The 15,760-nt window shown below is 29.0% G+C and overlaps 1 protein-coding gene across 3 annotated transcripts in view; it reads right to left on the reverse strand.

Moving 5' to 3' along the window:
* Window positions 1-15,760, reverse strand: part of LOC107437418 (serine/threonine-protein kinase Smg1) — a 174,688-nt gene that overhangs the window by 76,272 nt on the left and 82,656 nt on the right. For all 3 annotated transcript variants that reach the window (XM_043051732.2, XM_043051731.2, XM_043051733.2), the window contains 5 exons: window positions 10,458-10,518; window positions 9,944-10,030; window positions 6,631-6,825; window positions 1,922-2,060; window positions 192-365 (listed from right to left, as the gene is read on the reverse strand). In XM_043051732.2, the coding sequence (XP_042907666.1) occupies window positions 192-365; window positions 1,922-2,060; window positions 6,631-6,825; window positions 9,944-10,030; window positions 10,458-10,518 (656 nt within the window). The remainder of the gene's footprint in view (window positions 1-191; window positions 366-1,921; window positions 2,061-6,630; window positions 6,826-9,943; window positions 10,031-10,457; window positions 10,519-15,760) is intronic.

A 15,760-nucleotide genomic window follows, 5' to 3' on the forward strand; every position in this document is an offset into this window, starting at 1 on the left:
AGTGTAAATTAAATTCACAGTAGAGTTATTTGTTCATAAAGAAAACAATTGAATCTTCTCCTTCACTATCTTAGATCTGAAATCATTATTAATGTATTTTGTCTATCTATGGCAAATTAAGTGCCTACAGGTCTATAATTGATAATTGTAATGAGAAAATTTAGACATAAAGAGGAAAACCATAAACATACCAGCAGTCTCATCTTGAAGTTGGGGTCCTACTTTCAGAGTCAAAGAACCAACCACAGCAGGAAAGACAATCAAGTGAGGGGAGGCATGAGCAACTCTGCACAGAAGGTCAGAAATACTCTGCCTCACGTACGTCTCTGGATGATTCAGGCGAGAAAAAAGCTGTGGTATTATACCTAAAGAAATGAATATTCAAAGGAATACATTATTTAAAACATGAGAATAATATTAATAGACACACCACTGAAATTTTAAAAGTATGCTTCGATATCAATACTAAATCATTATTCTTCTGCATATCAAAGGTTATCACTGACACACAACATTTTAACAAATTTTTATCAACAGACATCATAATCCACCATACATTAAAAACAATGAAAAAGAACTTTTAAAATTTCAGTACAAAAAATAAATTAAAATCTTCATTAAAATAATAATTGCATTTTAATATAGTGATGGAAAATTATGCAAGAAAAGTTTCAAGTAAAAAATATGGCTGTGAAGAAAAAAAGTAGACTTCCTGAAGTTTTGAAGGTATTCTCTGAGGCATATGAACTCAGACTACACATATTAGAATTGTATCAATTTTGAATCAGTAATACTTTTTTTTAAATTTTAACGGAACCTCCAACAATATTAGTAGTTACTTTTCCACTTCAAAAACATTTAATGAATATAGTTACTGTGTATGAGTCCAACCCTGAGGTCTGTAAAAAAATCAAAAAAAGAACAAAAATCCTAGAATGTTATGTGAATTAAATAATTGGAAAAATCCCCCTGAAATGTAAACAAGAAAAAAATGTATCGCCATTTTAACTTACAGTGAATTCTAAATCATGCACCACTTATCGACTTACTCAATAAGCGACGATACCACAGTAAATTCATGTGTGTGTTTTCAATAAGGATTTTTACATACAGTTTCTTTTAAATCTCAATGCTTTAATATGTTATTTTACTCGACAAACTTCGCCTCGATCTGAAGAACAGCCTTTTTAGGTACTCAATTATTTGCCATTTACTTGTAAACTCGAATGGTCTTTTTCATTTCTTTTCATCAGTTATTGCTACAGATTTTAATAATTTTTAAATCTTGATTTTTTAAGGCCATATTGTTTTGTACGGGCATTTGAAGAATCACTTTTTTATGCCATCCAACATAAACGAATTAAAACTCTAACCTGCGTAATATTATCGGTTGCATTTTCGTGTTATTATTGACAGGAAGTTATTTCGAGTTATTGCCGACATAAACTTTCATGTGCATACCCGCAAATTTTCATTCTTTCCGAGTGGCAATAAAACAATTGCTGAAAAGCAATCTTGATCAAAAATATATTTATATTTTGACCCAATTGAAATTCGCTATAATTAAGACTATTATGTGTTTAAATTATTTACATGTAGTGGTGGTTAAACTCATTTATACTTATTTTTAAAAATCAAAGAATTTAATGGAATAACAGTCAATAAAATGCAGAGTGATTTATGCTGTGAGTGAACTCCTAAAACAAAGCCCTTACAGAGATAAATATTTATTTCAGGATTGTGAAGCACGAATTATATTACAAATGATTTCAATAAAAAAGTTCACCCATTAACAGCTACACAGAACCGAGACCTGTGCCGGAGCACGGACAGCACTTCTGGAAGAATCTTACAAAATCTTACATAACAGCAGCTTTAAAAAAAATATTTAGAAATGCAAAAAAAAAGGTGTAAAATATACCTCTCCAGGGTGCAGTAGGTGTTTCAGCTAAACCTTCCTCTAGAATATCTCTCAGTTCTGTGGCATGTTTTACAACCAATCTCAACAGACGGAGAGTTGCTGTCACGTTATCATCTTCTGTCTTTTCTTTAATGGAAGCCTAACAGCAAATGTTCATTGATATAGTTAATGGAAATTAGATCAATCTAATACTTAGTTCAATTACATGTCTCTGAATGTGAAATAAAACTAACGTAAAACAATTTCAAGCCAGATGGAAATTGTTGGAATGTAATTGAATTATCAGAAAATTTATGTCTTTATTTTATAACCGTTGTCGAACAGCTGTCTCAATTTTTGGGTTTAGGACTACCAATGTTCAACTCTGTAGTCTTGTAATTTTAAACACAATCCAGAAGACAAGGAAACTCCCGGATCAAGTATTGGAAGAAATTTGCCTTCGAGAAGAACTTTTTGATGGAACTAACCCACATTTGTGTTACACGTAGAGAAAAATCATGAGAACCTCCCATGGTTAGCCTGACAGCAAGGGGACTCTAACCCGTGCTCCGGCTACCACTGAGGATATTTTACCTCAGCACTGTGGTCGGTGCAAGCCGGATGCAGAATTCGTATCACCCAGCCACCACCGGGATTGAACCCGGTTCACCTCATTGGAAGGCGAAAGCTCTATCCCCTGAGCCATCGAATGCTCAGATGACTTGGTGTATGACTATACCAAAAAAACTATACCAAATATAAATACTATACCAAAAAAAAAGGGGGATTTTTTTTTCTGAAATGATTTTTAAGAAAGGGACATATTTGCAACATTTTCCCCAATTTATCCTTTTTTGTCACTTGGATGATCGCTATCTTCAGACTAATGGACAAATAAACATTATGAGCTTCATCTGACGTATTTATAGTTTAATTTTATTTCGTTTAAACAAATCTGCTATCATAGTATTACTAAACAATCTGGCAAAAAACATGAACTAATTTAAATTTAAAAAAAAAAAAAAACAGCATATTAAGTTGCAAAGTCAGCTGACTTATAAATGATTATTAAAATCTAAGTTTGAATTATTGTCAAATAGAGATTAATAACAAAAAGTTTGGGATCATTTGATTAAGTAGAGTTAAATTGTTATGCAACAATCTGCTTATCCTCAAGAAATATAAATAATAGCGTAACAACCAAAAACTTGCATTGCAACAAAACAAGTTATAAATAGTTACCAAATATTTAACTTTCTGGTGTTAAAAACAAAACATGCCTTCTTATTTAGTACCTACGAGCCAAAATTTAAAGCCTTTTTACAAAAACTTAGGGTTTACATTAAATACCCAATAAATGCCAAGTTTTATATTATAAACCTAGATGAGCAAGGACTTTTCAAACTCTGTTTATGACAGAGCTGTTTCATTTTTAGCATAATCATGAATTTTAAAAAATGTTATTGCTTTCTATAATTTTCCAGTTACTTATTACACATATGTTACATAAATTTATATAATTCTTCAAGATTTTTAGAAACAGTTTTTGTTATGGATTCTAGTTCCAAAATATTTTCTGATACTTCTTTTCTTAGGGCTTTACTTCATTCCTATAAATAGGTGCGTTGACTGAGTTACCAGTCAAACTGAATTTCTGGAATTCTGTCGATTTTGAAGGTCGGAATGGGTCCTCTACTTAGGTTCCTTAGAGCTGTCACCTCCTCCCATGAGCAGAAAAATAAGTTTGCTATTGTAAAATTTCGAGCTTAAAATTGTATACAAATTTAAAAATATTCATAGTTAAATTTCAACTTGCATTTAACATTACTAGAACTAAAAGTTAGTTTCATTATGAGAACATTTTCGATTAGGTCATACAGAAAAAAGTTTAATAGGGAAAAAAAAATTTCATAAAAAAAATAAAGGTCTGTAAAATAAATTTACAATGATGTTCGAATTTTGAATTTGTATAGTTAATATGGAGAGAACCTCATTGTTTCATTTTAAAAAACTCTGGGATTTATAGTTTTTTATGGGGATACAAAAACAAAATTTTAAGAGGTGGAGAATCTTAGAACTTGCTTTTTTTTAAAGTATTCTGTGAAACTACCGTTATTTCTGAAGTTGAATTTCTGAGGGTACCGCAAAACTGTAGTAAATTTACCCTGCACAGATCCCTGCAGGTAATTATCTAAATTTCCCTGACTTTTCCAGGTTTATTCCAGCATAAAAAAATTCCCTGATAATTTCAGGTACCTAACGGGACACATACACCCCAAGTTTTGAAGTGTTGTAGCAGCTCATTCCATACTGTACGAACGTAAATAGTTTAGTTTTGGAAAATACTGCCAACCTTTGATTAAATTTTGATTGATCTATAAATCTAAGGTCAGAGAAATTACTCACTACCTCTAATAAACTGATAAGTTGCAAAGTTTTACTTCCGTTTTTATTATCAGGACATATGAGCCCCTCTCGTCTTGGATAGTGGGAACACATTATCCCAACAGTCCTATGTGATCATTGGTTTTCTTCAGGGTTCATGATTTTTTTGATTTTTTTTAAAAAAATCAAAAGAATCAGATTTTTTTGATTTAAATCGGATTTTTTTGATTTAAATCAGATTTTTTTGATTTTTATTCAAANAAAATGCAAATTAATTTTCAAAGACTATTATAAATGTTTAATCAAATTAACTTAATATTAAAACTACATTGTAACAATATTTTAGAAGCTCTAACCAAAATAATTTTTCATTATAATACATGGCTTTGAATGCATAGCAACCATTTTGAAACAAATGCATGATTAAAATTTAAAGACTAGAAGAAATAGAGAATTTAAAGAATATTTCAGAGGTCTATTTGGGTTTTTCTGAGAGGTACCTATTTTGTAAAAATTAAAAATAATATTAAAAAATCAACACAAATATAGTAAAAATATGGATTTATTGTTTCTCACGAGACACAAAAATACAATTTTAAGAAAAAGTATTTTGTGTGATTATTCTATCATTTTTCCTAAAGTTGAATTTGTGAAGGTACCGGCTTGGACAGACCCCTGTGCTTTAACTATTAAAACAAAGTTTCAGTTAGCAAACCATAACTTTAATTTAAAATTGTGATTTCTTTTTTTTTTTCTTGATTTTTAAAATGACAAAATAAATGTAGCAGACTGTGTTTATAAATGTAGTCATTCATCAAAAAATAAATAAATATTTAATCTATATATTTTTATATTAAAATATTCATTTTTAATTCTATATCAAAATAGATAAGTTAAGCTAAAAAAAAAATTAGAAAATCTATGTACTCATTGGAATTTTTTTTCACAAAATTTCTTTATAGAAAATCAGATAATGTCAAAGATACTGTAAACATATTATGAGAAAAAAATACCAGTTAATAACCCTACTGCATCAAATAGACTTCGAAAGAGTTTGAAAGGGAAGAATGACACTATATTAGGAAAAAAACATCTGAATTCATCAGCCCTTTTTTTTTTTTTTTTTGTTTTTGGCATATTAGGGTAATTTCTTTTTAATATAACCTCAAGCTTCAGAAATATACATTTTCCACCAATAAAATATGATGTAGATTTTAATTCACGCTTTTTCATTCAAAAGGTAGAATTTTAATTAACATTATTTGTATTATTTTTTGAAAAAAATTCATGTTTATTAATTACTTTCTACAGCTATGCAAGTCTATATTAAGACAGCATTAAATGTTTACTTTAATCTGTACTTTCAATCTCAAGAATCAAAAGATTTTTAAAAATGTAATTTCAAATGTGTTGGAATTTAACACACACCAAGAAAGTAATTTCGTTAACTAAAATTAATTAATGCAGCAATTTATTTAAATTAAATTTTAATACTAAGAAAAGAAAATAATAGAAGTATCAAAAATTTAAAACACTGTTTTTTAACTTTTAAAATCAATATATATAGTTAAAAAAAATTAGTTGATTTAAATCAATGATTTTTTTAAAAAAAATAATTTGATTTAAATCATGATTTAAATCGTGATTTAAATCAAGCTGATTTAAATCAACGAACCCTGGTTTTCTTTACAAAATTACTCATTGAAGACTTCTGGGACACATATGTTCCAGTTGTCAGGACTGATGGGATATACATGTTCCGGTCCTAAATCAGTGTTTAAAATCTTAGTTATAGCATTCTAGTGTGCCATACTCACAGTTTATGCTACCAAAATTGTTGTTGTAAAAAAAATAATAAACTAATCGCGAAAGGGTTAAGGTTTTCCAGGTGGGTCTAAAATGTAGCTAACTACAGCTTAAATATTAAACAAACTATTTTAGAATTGTAGTACTATTTCATTACTTTAAGGAGATGAACTTATGTGAAATGAAAGGGAATAATTAAAAAATATTTATTCATGTTTACATGAGCCAGTTCGTTATCCCATCAGTGAATTTAAGAAATGCAAAATTAATCAAATACTTGAAACCTTTTAATTGTTTAATGCTTGTCCTCTGACAAACCAAGCACAACAAAAATAGGCTCCCCTCCTTTGAAATAGCATCAATGTTTCATTTGCATCAGAAATTAGCTGTTTTTCATAATGGCTAGTTCAAGTATTTTAGTTATACTACTAAAAAGAAGCATGACAGTAGCTTTACTACTTGTAGAGCCCTACATCCGAGTGAAAGCTTATTGATCTTAAATACACAATTAAAACAAGGTACATAAATGCATCAAATACTTTTCCATTTAATTGCAAATATTGCAAATAGGATGCAGCTGCAATTCTGTAATAAGAATATGCTCGACTGACAAGAACTTTCCACATCTCCAAAAGGCTCTCAATCACTTCTTCATGATTGTCAAGTTTTAGGAGAAATGGGCAACATGTCATGAGTTGCCATCTCACTTCTTCTGCTCCACTTTCTGTGTAATCCTACAAAAGAATCCAACTTAGTCTCAGGCAGACATGTGATGGCATTTTGTACTAAGATAAATACAGATTTTAATGCAGACATAAAATTTATATGTATATATATTGAAAAAAATTAAATATTCCAAGTTGCAAGTAAATATTTCAAAAACTGCAAAATCTACAGGAATAACAAATATAAAAAATATCAAGATTTCAAAAATACTAAAGGAACAAAGCTAACAAGGTAAAAATGTACAATGAAGTAGAACATAAAAGTTGCCAATTCGTCATTAAAAGTTCTCTTGCTCGCCAATACAAAACATAGAATAATTGATATGATATATCAAATAGTGAATACTCAGGTGCAATATTTAAATTTCCTGTATCATAATATCTTAAACTCATGTAAAAATCAACAGCATTAGCTGCCAAAAAGAAAAAAAACCTATCATAACGCATGGCACATCAAAAAGTGACTAATAAATGGACGAAATAAATAATAACGCACAATCAATAGAGGGATAAAAAAAATTTTAAAAAAACTGAGAAAATTACGCACATTATTTTTGAATACTGATACAACATGCGAACAGTCTTAAACATGCGAACGTCAACTTTTAAACATGCGAACGTCGGGGTAAGCCATCGAAGTAATTACTGAAGAAAAAAAAACTTGCTTTGAAACTTCCACTTTAGGACTCAACAAAGAACACATTCTAGAAGCTCTAGACAAGTGTCGATTTTTTACTGGCCGAAGGTTGAATCATCCGCTGTCCAGCGTCACTCACAAACCTAATTTTGTTTAAGACTGTTGATCTCACACAGGATAATTTAAACAAAAATATTGCAAAGACACGACGACATGGTCACAGAACATTACGGAGTTCTTGCAGAAAGATTTTTTTTTAAAAAAAAATAAACAGAAATTACTTTTCTTTTCTACAGAAATTAACACAGGCATGCATGACATAATCATGCATTTAGGTAATCACTTTTTGACACGCTCAATTTACGGCGATAGTATTGTAAATGGATGTACTGTTTCAATTGTATTTCCGGCAGTGTAACATTAGGCTTCAAGTAATATTGGCTTTCCCGTGGATTTTAAATATCCCGATATATTTTAAACAATATGGAAAATGCGAATTGTGCATTTGAGTATTTACTTTTTAAGCCAATAATTCTATCGAATTTTTGGCAGTTATTGCTATTGATTTCTCCTTAGTTTTTAAATCTGCTATTTTTTATGCGATATTATATCAGATATTTATTACAACAGTGTAATCTCGAAACGAAACACGGATCTGAGAAGCTCGATTCGCGTGGTTTAATCGTCGATTTTTTCGGCAGTTACTGCTGCAGATTCTGTGATTTTCAATTATATTTTTTATCGTGATAATTATTTATAACTGCGTAGAAAGAAATAATTTGTGTCGCCATGCCACAAAATGCAAGAATATCACCCATAATATTAGAAATTAGTGATATAGTTTTGTCACACAGGGTGCATAGCCAAATCTTTCAACAAAAAATAAGCACCTTTAAGTATTTTTAAGCACTGTATACATAAACAAAATGCAAATTAATTTTCAAAGACTTAACATGATCTTGAAAAAATAACTAGTTTCTGACAAAGAACTCTTTTCTTGATTATATTAGCCATAATTAAATGATCAATAGATTTTTCAGTTCAAAATCAGAGGTTGGAAAATGAAGCCTGAAACTGAGACTATCTTGCAAAATGCACATGCTTGCAGAGTTGTACATGATAGTGCAGTAATCTCATCAAACTCAGCTCACAAGGGAAACTAGGGAAGTGTGACTTGCCAATTTTGAAATAAACTAGTGGGGTGTATGCCTTATGAGGAATAATATTAGGGGGCAACATTCGTTTCGGCCCATAGAAGGTCCTGTGAGAGATAAAAAAATAATTCGATTTATAGAAAAATCGGTATTTTATTACTTCAATGCAGACTATTAGTTACTGTAATTGTCTCATAATCCAATTAATTTGTAATTAATTGGATAATTAATTAATTTGCTAATTAATAAATTAATTAACATTCGTTTCGGCCCATAGAAGGTCCTGTGAGAGATAAAAAATAATTCAATATATAGAAAAATCGGTATTTTATTGCTTCAATGCAGACTATTTAGTTTAATAATTGCCTTATAATCCAATTAGTTTGTAATTAATTGGATAATTAATTAATTTGCTAATTAATAAATTTATCAGAAAATTAATTAATTATTAATTAATTGTTAATAAATTATTAATTAATTACTTGATTTGCAATTACATACTACAATTAATTTGGGAAGTTTTTGGAAGAAAAAAAATTTAAAAAATGTGATGTCAATTTTTTTTTTTTTAAATTAACCTACAGGTTTTTCTGAAAAACTACAGATATATAACATTTTCGAAATCAATTTTGACAATAAATATGCATTATATAATACGTGAAAGTACCACAAAATTAATTGGAGTATGAAAGAATTACAATAACTAATAGTCTGCATTGAAGTAATAAAATACCGATTTTTCTATATATTGAATTTTTTATCTCTCACAGGACCTTTTATGGGCCGAAGCGAATGTTTCCCCCAAAAATTATTCGTCATAAGGCATACATCCCACTAGTTTATTTCAAAATTGGCGAGTCACACTTCCCTAGTTTCCCTTGTCAGTAGATGCACGCACGGACTCCCAAGTATTTCATCAAACATGTAAAATGATTGGCGCTTTAATACGCTATGGACCGACAGTACAGTTAAATAGATTGTGGTTGAAGGAATTGTGAAAACGTTGAATAGAACAATGTAAAAATTACGCATTTGAAATGCATACGTGGCGTAAATTGACATGGTAGAGAAAAAAAATCTCATTTTTGTAAAGAGAAAATTAAGCACTTTTTAAAAACTCCCAATGAAAAAAGCACCTTTAAGGGCTTTTAAAAAAACTAAAATAAAAAATAAGCACCTTTAAGCACTTTTTAAAAACGCTACGCATTATGTCACAGATAGCTTGAACAAATTCTGCCACAGTGTCGCCACCATTATCCACGAAATGTGAATCATCTTAAAAGCGTTTTGCTTTGAGCATTATAAAAAAACTGTTAAAAAGATGTAAAATATTTACCACTTCTTGATTATCCCATTCTCCACTTGAAGTACTAAGAAGACTAGTTATTATATTCAGCAAATTATCAATATCTTCTTTATAAGCCTACAAAAATGAATGGATCACATTTATCCTATGAGTCTGTGTTGTGACCAAAGTGTTTCTTCAAATTAAATGTGGTAACAAAAATGCTTCATGAATTGTTTATAACACTGATATTGATTGAAAAAAAATAATCAGTAACTAATAAAAGAATAATTTCTTCAACTATTAATTACCACTTTTAATTTCAAAATGACTGCCCTGATGTATAAAATCAAATTTCAGGCACCAAGGTAAAAAATAAACAATTTACTACATAACACAATTGAGGTTGAAAATAAAATGCTAAAAAAACATTTATATAGTTCAAAGGTGAATTGATAAACTACAAAATAATCATGTGTGTTCCTTTTCCGTTACTTTTGAAACAGTTGAAATCAAATAACAGAAAATTAATAAAAGCAAACTTTTCACAAAGTAAACTACTTACATTTGGAATTAATGAAATTATCTTATATTTTTCTTCAGGTAACATATTCAGGGAGCCAGTGCTTTAAAAGAAAATTTATAACTATCAGTAAGAAATAATTAAATAACTTTAAATAATAGAATAACAATTCAACTATTTAAAAATTCCAAATAGCTAATTCTTTCTAAAGCGACAATTCAATATTTTGGATAAATTTGAAATTGGATTCAACCTTTTCCCCTAACAAAGTTAGATGGAAAAAAAAGAGAGAAGATTTTATGTAATTTAAAAAAAAAAATTAAACACTTCACACGGTATGCAAACTTTATATCATCTTCTCTTGATTGTCAAAAAAGACATAAAACCTTTTTATCTTGAGCCAAGTTTTTCAACAAGAAATAAGCACCTTAAAAAACCCATTATTTGGATGTGTGCACTAATAAATATTATTTCTTAGTACAGTACTGAACCCGTTATCCGGTAATCAGAAAACCGGAAAACCAAAAAACCGGAACGAAATTTGAAAAATTTTCTCGCCATTTTTTTTTTTTTTTAAATTTTTTTTCCTCATAAGATTTTACGATTTTTCTTTCTTTTTTTAAAGATGTTTACCTTACCATCATTTTGGAAATAATCATTAGTGTATTACTTCATCGTTTTTTCTTATTTTTAAGATTATTTCCAAATATATATATTTTTTTAGTTGGGTTTAACAATAAAAAAAACGGCTTTTGGTAGCGATACAGAAAACCGGAAAAATCAGTTATCCGGAATAGCGATTGTCCCGACCGTTCCGGATGATCGGTTCCCTACTGTATTGTTGAAAGTTCTTTCAACAACAAAATGCAAAAACAGTTGTAAAGACTTAACATGATCATTGTAAAACAACTGTTTTTTGACAAAGGGCTCTTTTCTTGATTATATTAGCCACTATAACAATTAAGGCACAATTTTAAATATATTTCATAATAAGTTACTCTTTTCATTTTTAAAATTAATAATTACTTTTATTTAATTATGAAAAATAATTTAATTCAAAATTATAATTAAATTAGAAAAATTATAACTTAAAAAAGTTATTGGCATATTTTCAGACTCAAATAAAATAAAATAAAAATTTTATAGCAGTATAGTAAAAAATTAAATAAATAAAATTAGCAAGATTAATATTATTCATCATACTGAATTTATAAAGATATGTAAAGAATTAAGAAAATTTAGATAACCTCAATAAATTCCTATTACAAATTTAAATTAGTGAATAGCCCCTTTTAAATTTCTAACTTGGTTCAGTGTTTCTTAATTGAGATTTCAATAATCTCGAAATGTAAATACAATGAGTATTGAAGCTAAATATTCCTGCTAGAAATAACAGGGGGTATGGGGGTTATAACAGGGGGTTATAACAGGGTCCCTATATTCTTAATATTAAAACAAATCTGAGATCGTTGAATTTTTTATTTGTGTGTAGATGAATTCAGTTGTTAGATTGAATTGTTTTTGTCAATTGTGTTTCTTTTTCTTTCGATTCTTTTAATTGTTATTTAAGAGTGGAATGAAATTTCTCTTGAATGACAAATCTAAATAACATAATTTTTTTTTACCGCATTTGTTAAACGTAAAAATAGTGAAAATTCATACTTTTTTTAAAAAAAACTCTTGCGCCCAAATATTAATGAGTCTTTTCATAAAATAACTTACCATATTCTTCTGTAGAAGAGCCGCGGCACTATCGAAAAAAAGTTGTTTTTTTCCTACATGCGGCGCTTCCGGCGAAATATATTTTTGTAGCAAAAAAATTTGTCAAGGAAAGTTATTTAAGATGAAATAATTTTCTGAGAGAAAGACTATTAAAAAAAATTAATAACGAAGTCGACGAAATATTTGCCCGTATCGCGATCTGCTGCAGAACATCGCCAATTCTTAGCAAATTTTCGGCGGCAGCCTGTAAGAAAATAAATAAACGAAATAATAATTTTAAAAAAACATCGCATATGGAGAAAATTTAAAAGGTATCCACCCCTAGCTTAAGGAAAAATCGCAAGCTAGAAATCTATTTAGCGCCTTGGCAATTGTAATTTGAGCGAACAGAAAAGGAAGAATGGGACCCTAAATCCGACACTCACGGGACTGACGAAATGCCGGACTTCGGATCTTTTTCGGAAATTCCAATATGGCCCCCAAATATTACTATAATTCAATTCCACTGTTAATTTCAGAAAAACCAATAAATTTAGTCAAGTTTCGATCGTAGATTATGATGGGGTGAATTTAAAACTGGCCCATCTTAAGAGAAATTTTACTAATCAAAATAATAATCTATATAATATAATCAAGAAGAAATAATCAGAATCCTATGAAGAAGAAATAATCGTTTCTTGTTTGGAGCGAGATTATAGTTCTCGTTTTTTCTTTTAGATAACATTTTGTTTTAACAAAAGACCTCGCAAGAAAAAGAAAAAAAAAGGTAACAGGGAACTACAAAAAAAATTTTTTTTAACAATTAATGCTAAGAAACTAACAATGAATAACAACAAAATACAAGCTAAAAACTAATAACGATAAAAAAAAAACAAGCAAGCAACAATTAACAAGAAAAATAAAAAGCGGCAAAATAAAAATAATTAATGAATCAAATAAAAAACCGCAAAAGGGATAGAATTCATTTTGTTGTTCACATGGTGGTTTCAATGTCAACTGGGTGTGGCCAATTTATGGTCAAACAGAGGAGGGAAATTTGGGGGCAAATCAGTAAAGCACAAGCACAGCTGTCAAGATTGATTGATTAGTTTTTTCCAACTTCCATTTCTTTATTTTTTTCATTGGAAATGCAGGTGTTTTTACTTCTCACTTTATTTTAAACTGCTTTAGAAACAGATGTTTCCTTTGATACAGATTTATAAATTTTTTTTTCAAGCTTCTTTTTCATTTTTAAAAGATAAAATAAAGTAGGTTACTTCAACAGAATAAAATTCCAAATAAAAAGAATATAGCTGATTTTTGTCTTATCAATATAAATTTCTTAAAAAAAAAAGAAAAAGATTAGATCAGATTAAGTGCCGAATTTTGGAATGCTGGATTAGGGGTCCCTTACCCTTTTCTTTTCCCCAACCCCTTTAAAATATAACTGATTGATTCCTCCTAAACAGCTCCAATAGAAATGACACGTCGAGGAGGTGGGGTACACCCCTTTTAAACATTTTCTTCTCTCTTTCTAAGTTGAATCACATTGGGTTATTTCCATTGAAGGAGAGGGCATTCCATCCACTAAAATTCCACCAACAAAGATTGTGAAAGTGAAACTTATTTCCCCTTCGCTCATTCCTTCAAAACTTTTTTGGGGCCTGCTAAGTTATTACTTATTCTTGTTATTATTTGTTATTTTGCTATTATTAGCTGTTTTGTTATTATGTATTAGTTTTTTCTCAAATTCTTAACGGTAATAAATTTTAAAATCTTTCTTTTAATAAATTTTTATTTTATTTTTCTTATTACATTGCTTTACGGATTTCTATAATCAGTTCAGCCTCAATTCAGCTACTGAACATAAAAATATTTTGTTGCTGTTCTTCTGTTTTTTGGCACGGTGCCAACTGGTAAGAACAACTTTATTTTATATAGTTTTGTTTTCTTTTTTTTTTGCTGAAAGAGAAAACTTTTTTGTTGCTTTTTTTTGCTGAAAAAGAAATATTTTATTATAATTTAGAAATTAAAACTTTACTTTATGAAATGCATAAAAAAAAATTAATTTTTTATTATACAGATATTCTAAATGGTAATTTAAAGGCCTCTTCTAAAAGGATGCTGATATGCGTGGTTTAGCGCCATTGCGGCGCTTACTATAACTTTTTTTTTAAAAATTCATTTTTATCGAGGTGCGGCGCTTGCGACGAAGCGGCGCTATCGCCGAAAAATACGGTAAAAGCATTGGAAATTTTAAAAAGTAACAACACAATAGTAAAAAGTTTAAAAAAATTTATGCAATGAGTGGAGGTCCCTCGGGTGAAAAATCCTTTCCATTGAATTAACACTAGATTGCCCAAGGAAGTCATTTTGACTGCTTTTTAATTTCAATTATAAAAACAATGATGTTATATAATGACACAATTTCTTAGAATTTTGTGACTTTTTGTACAACATATATTTTTTTTTTTTAAATTGTTAATATTTACTAATAACTTGTTACATAACTGTGAATAATATTAATAAGCATTTAAGGATTAATTTTAAACAAATTTCTTTACACATTATTCTTTCACAACCCAGTCGTTTTGACTGCTTTTCGGCAATATATCAGTCTTTCTAGTGTTATATACATTAAAGGGAGATGAGATGGGCCCATATGAAAACAATAAATTATCCCCAAATCAAGAATTATGGTATAAATAGAACAGCACCATTACTTTGTGAAGACAACGGTGCTTCACCAGTCATGAAATTACCAAAATAAATAAAAAAAATTTTGCTTGTTCTCACGATCAGCAAAAAATTTGAGAGATTTTTTGAGGCTGAAAGACACAAAACTGTGAATCTCTTATAAAATGCATATGAAAGATTCCTTCCCACCAAATCCATTTCAGAGTATGCACATGAGCAACACATAAAATGACTTAATCCAGGGTTGCCACAGTAAAAAATGAACAAAATTGTAGCTTTTGGTAGTCTAAAGCATGAAAATAGTTGACGATAACTATGAAAATAGTAGCCTAAATAAGAACACAAATTTTTCACTAATAAGACTAAACTTTATAAATGACTTACTTATAATATACGATGATCAATTTAGTAAAGTTGGTGGCAAATATGATAATTTTTATATAAATGTTAGTGTTCTAGCACTGAAATTTTTAAATAAAAAAATAGTTATTTGCAGAAAATTAAATACTTTCAATTACTAGAATTCATTCAAAAAATATTTTTTCGAAAATTTTTTACATTTTATCAATAATTGATTTAGCAGATATACAGTGGTGGCCAAAAGTGTGGACACTTTTTGAAAGTTTCATGTTTTTCAACTTTGTGTGCTTGTAAGATATATTAATTTTCACTTAAATACAAACGTTTATATATCAAATTGAAGGTAATTTAATGTAGAATTTAATAATAAACACAGTATTACAATATCTGTATTACAAAGAAGGTTATGCAACAAATAGTCAGATCTATCTTAGAGTTGCATTTTTTTAAAGTGATACTTCCACAATCAATACTTAGTAGGATAACCCTTATTTTTTAAGACAGCTTCACAGCGTCTTTTCATCCAGTGAACGAGTGTTTGGAGTTCATCTTTCGTAACCACATGGTGCCAAGAATCAATTATAGCT

This window comes from Parasteatoda tepidariorum, chromosome 2 (genome assembly GCF_043381705.1).
Source record: "Parasteatoda tepidariorum isolate YZ-2023 chromosome 2, CAS_Ptep_4.0, whole genome shotgun sequence".
NCBI classification, from domain to species: Eukaryota; Metazoa; Arthropoda; class Arachnida; order Araneae; family Theridiidae; genus Parasteatoda; species Parasteatoda tepidariorum.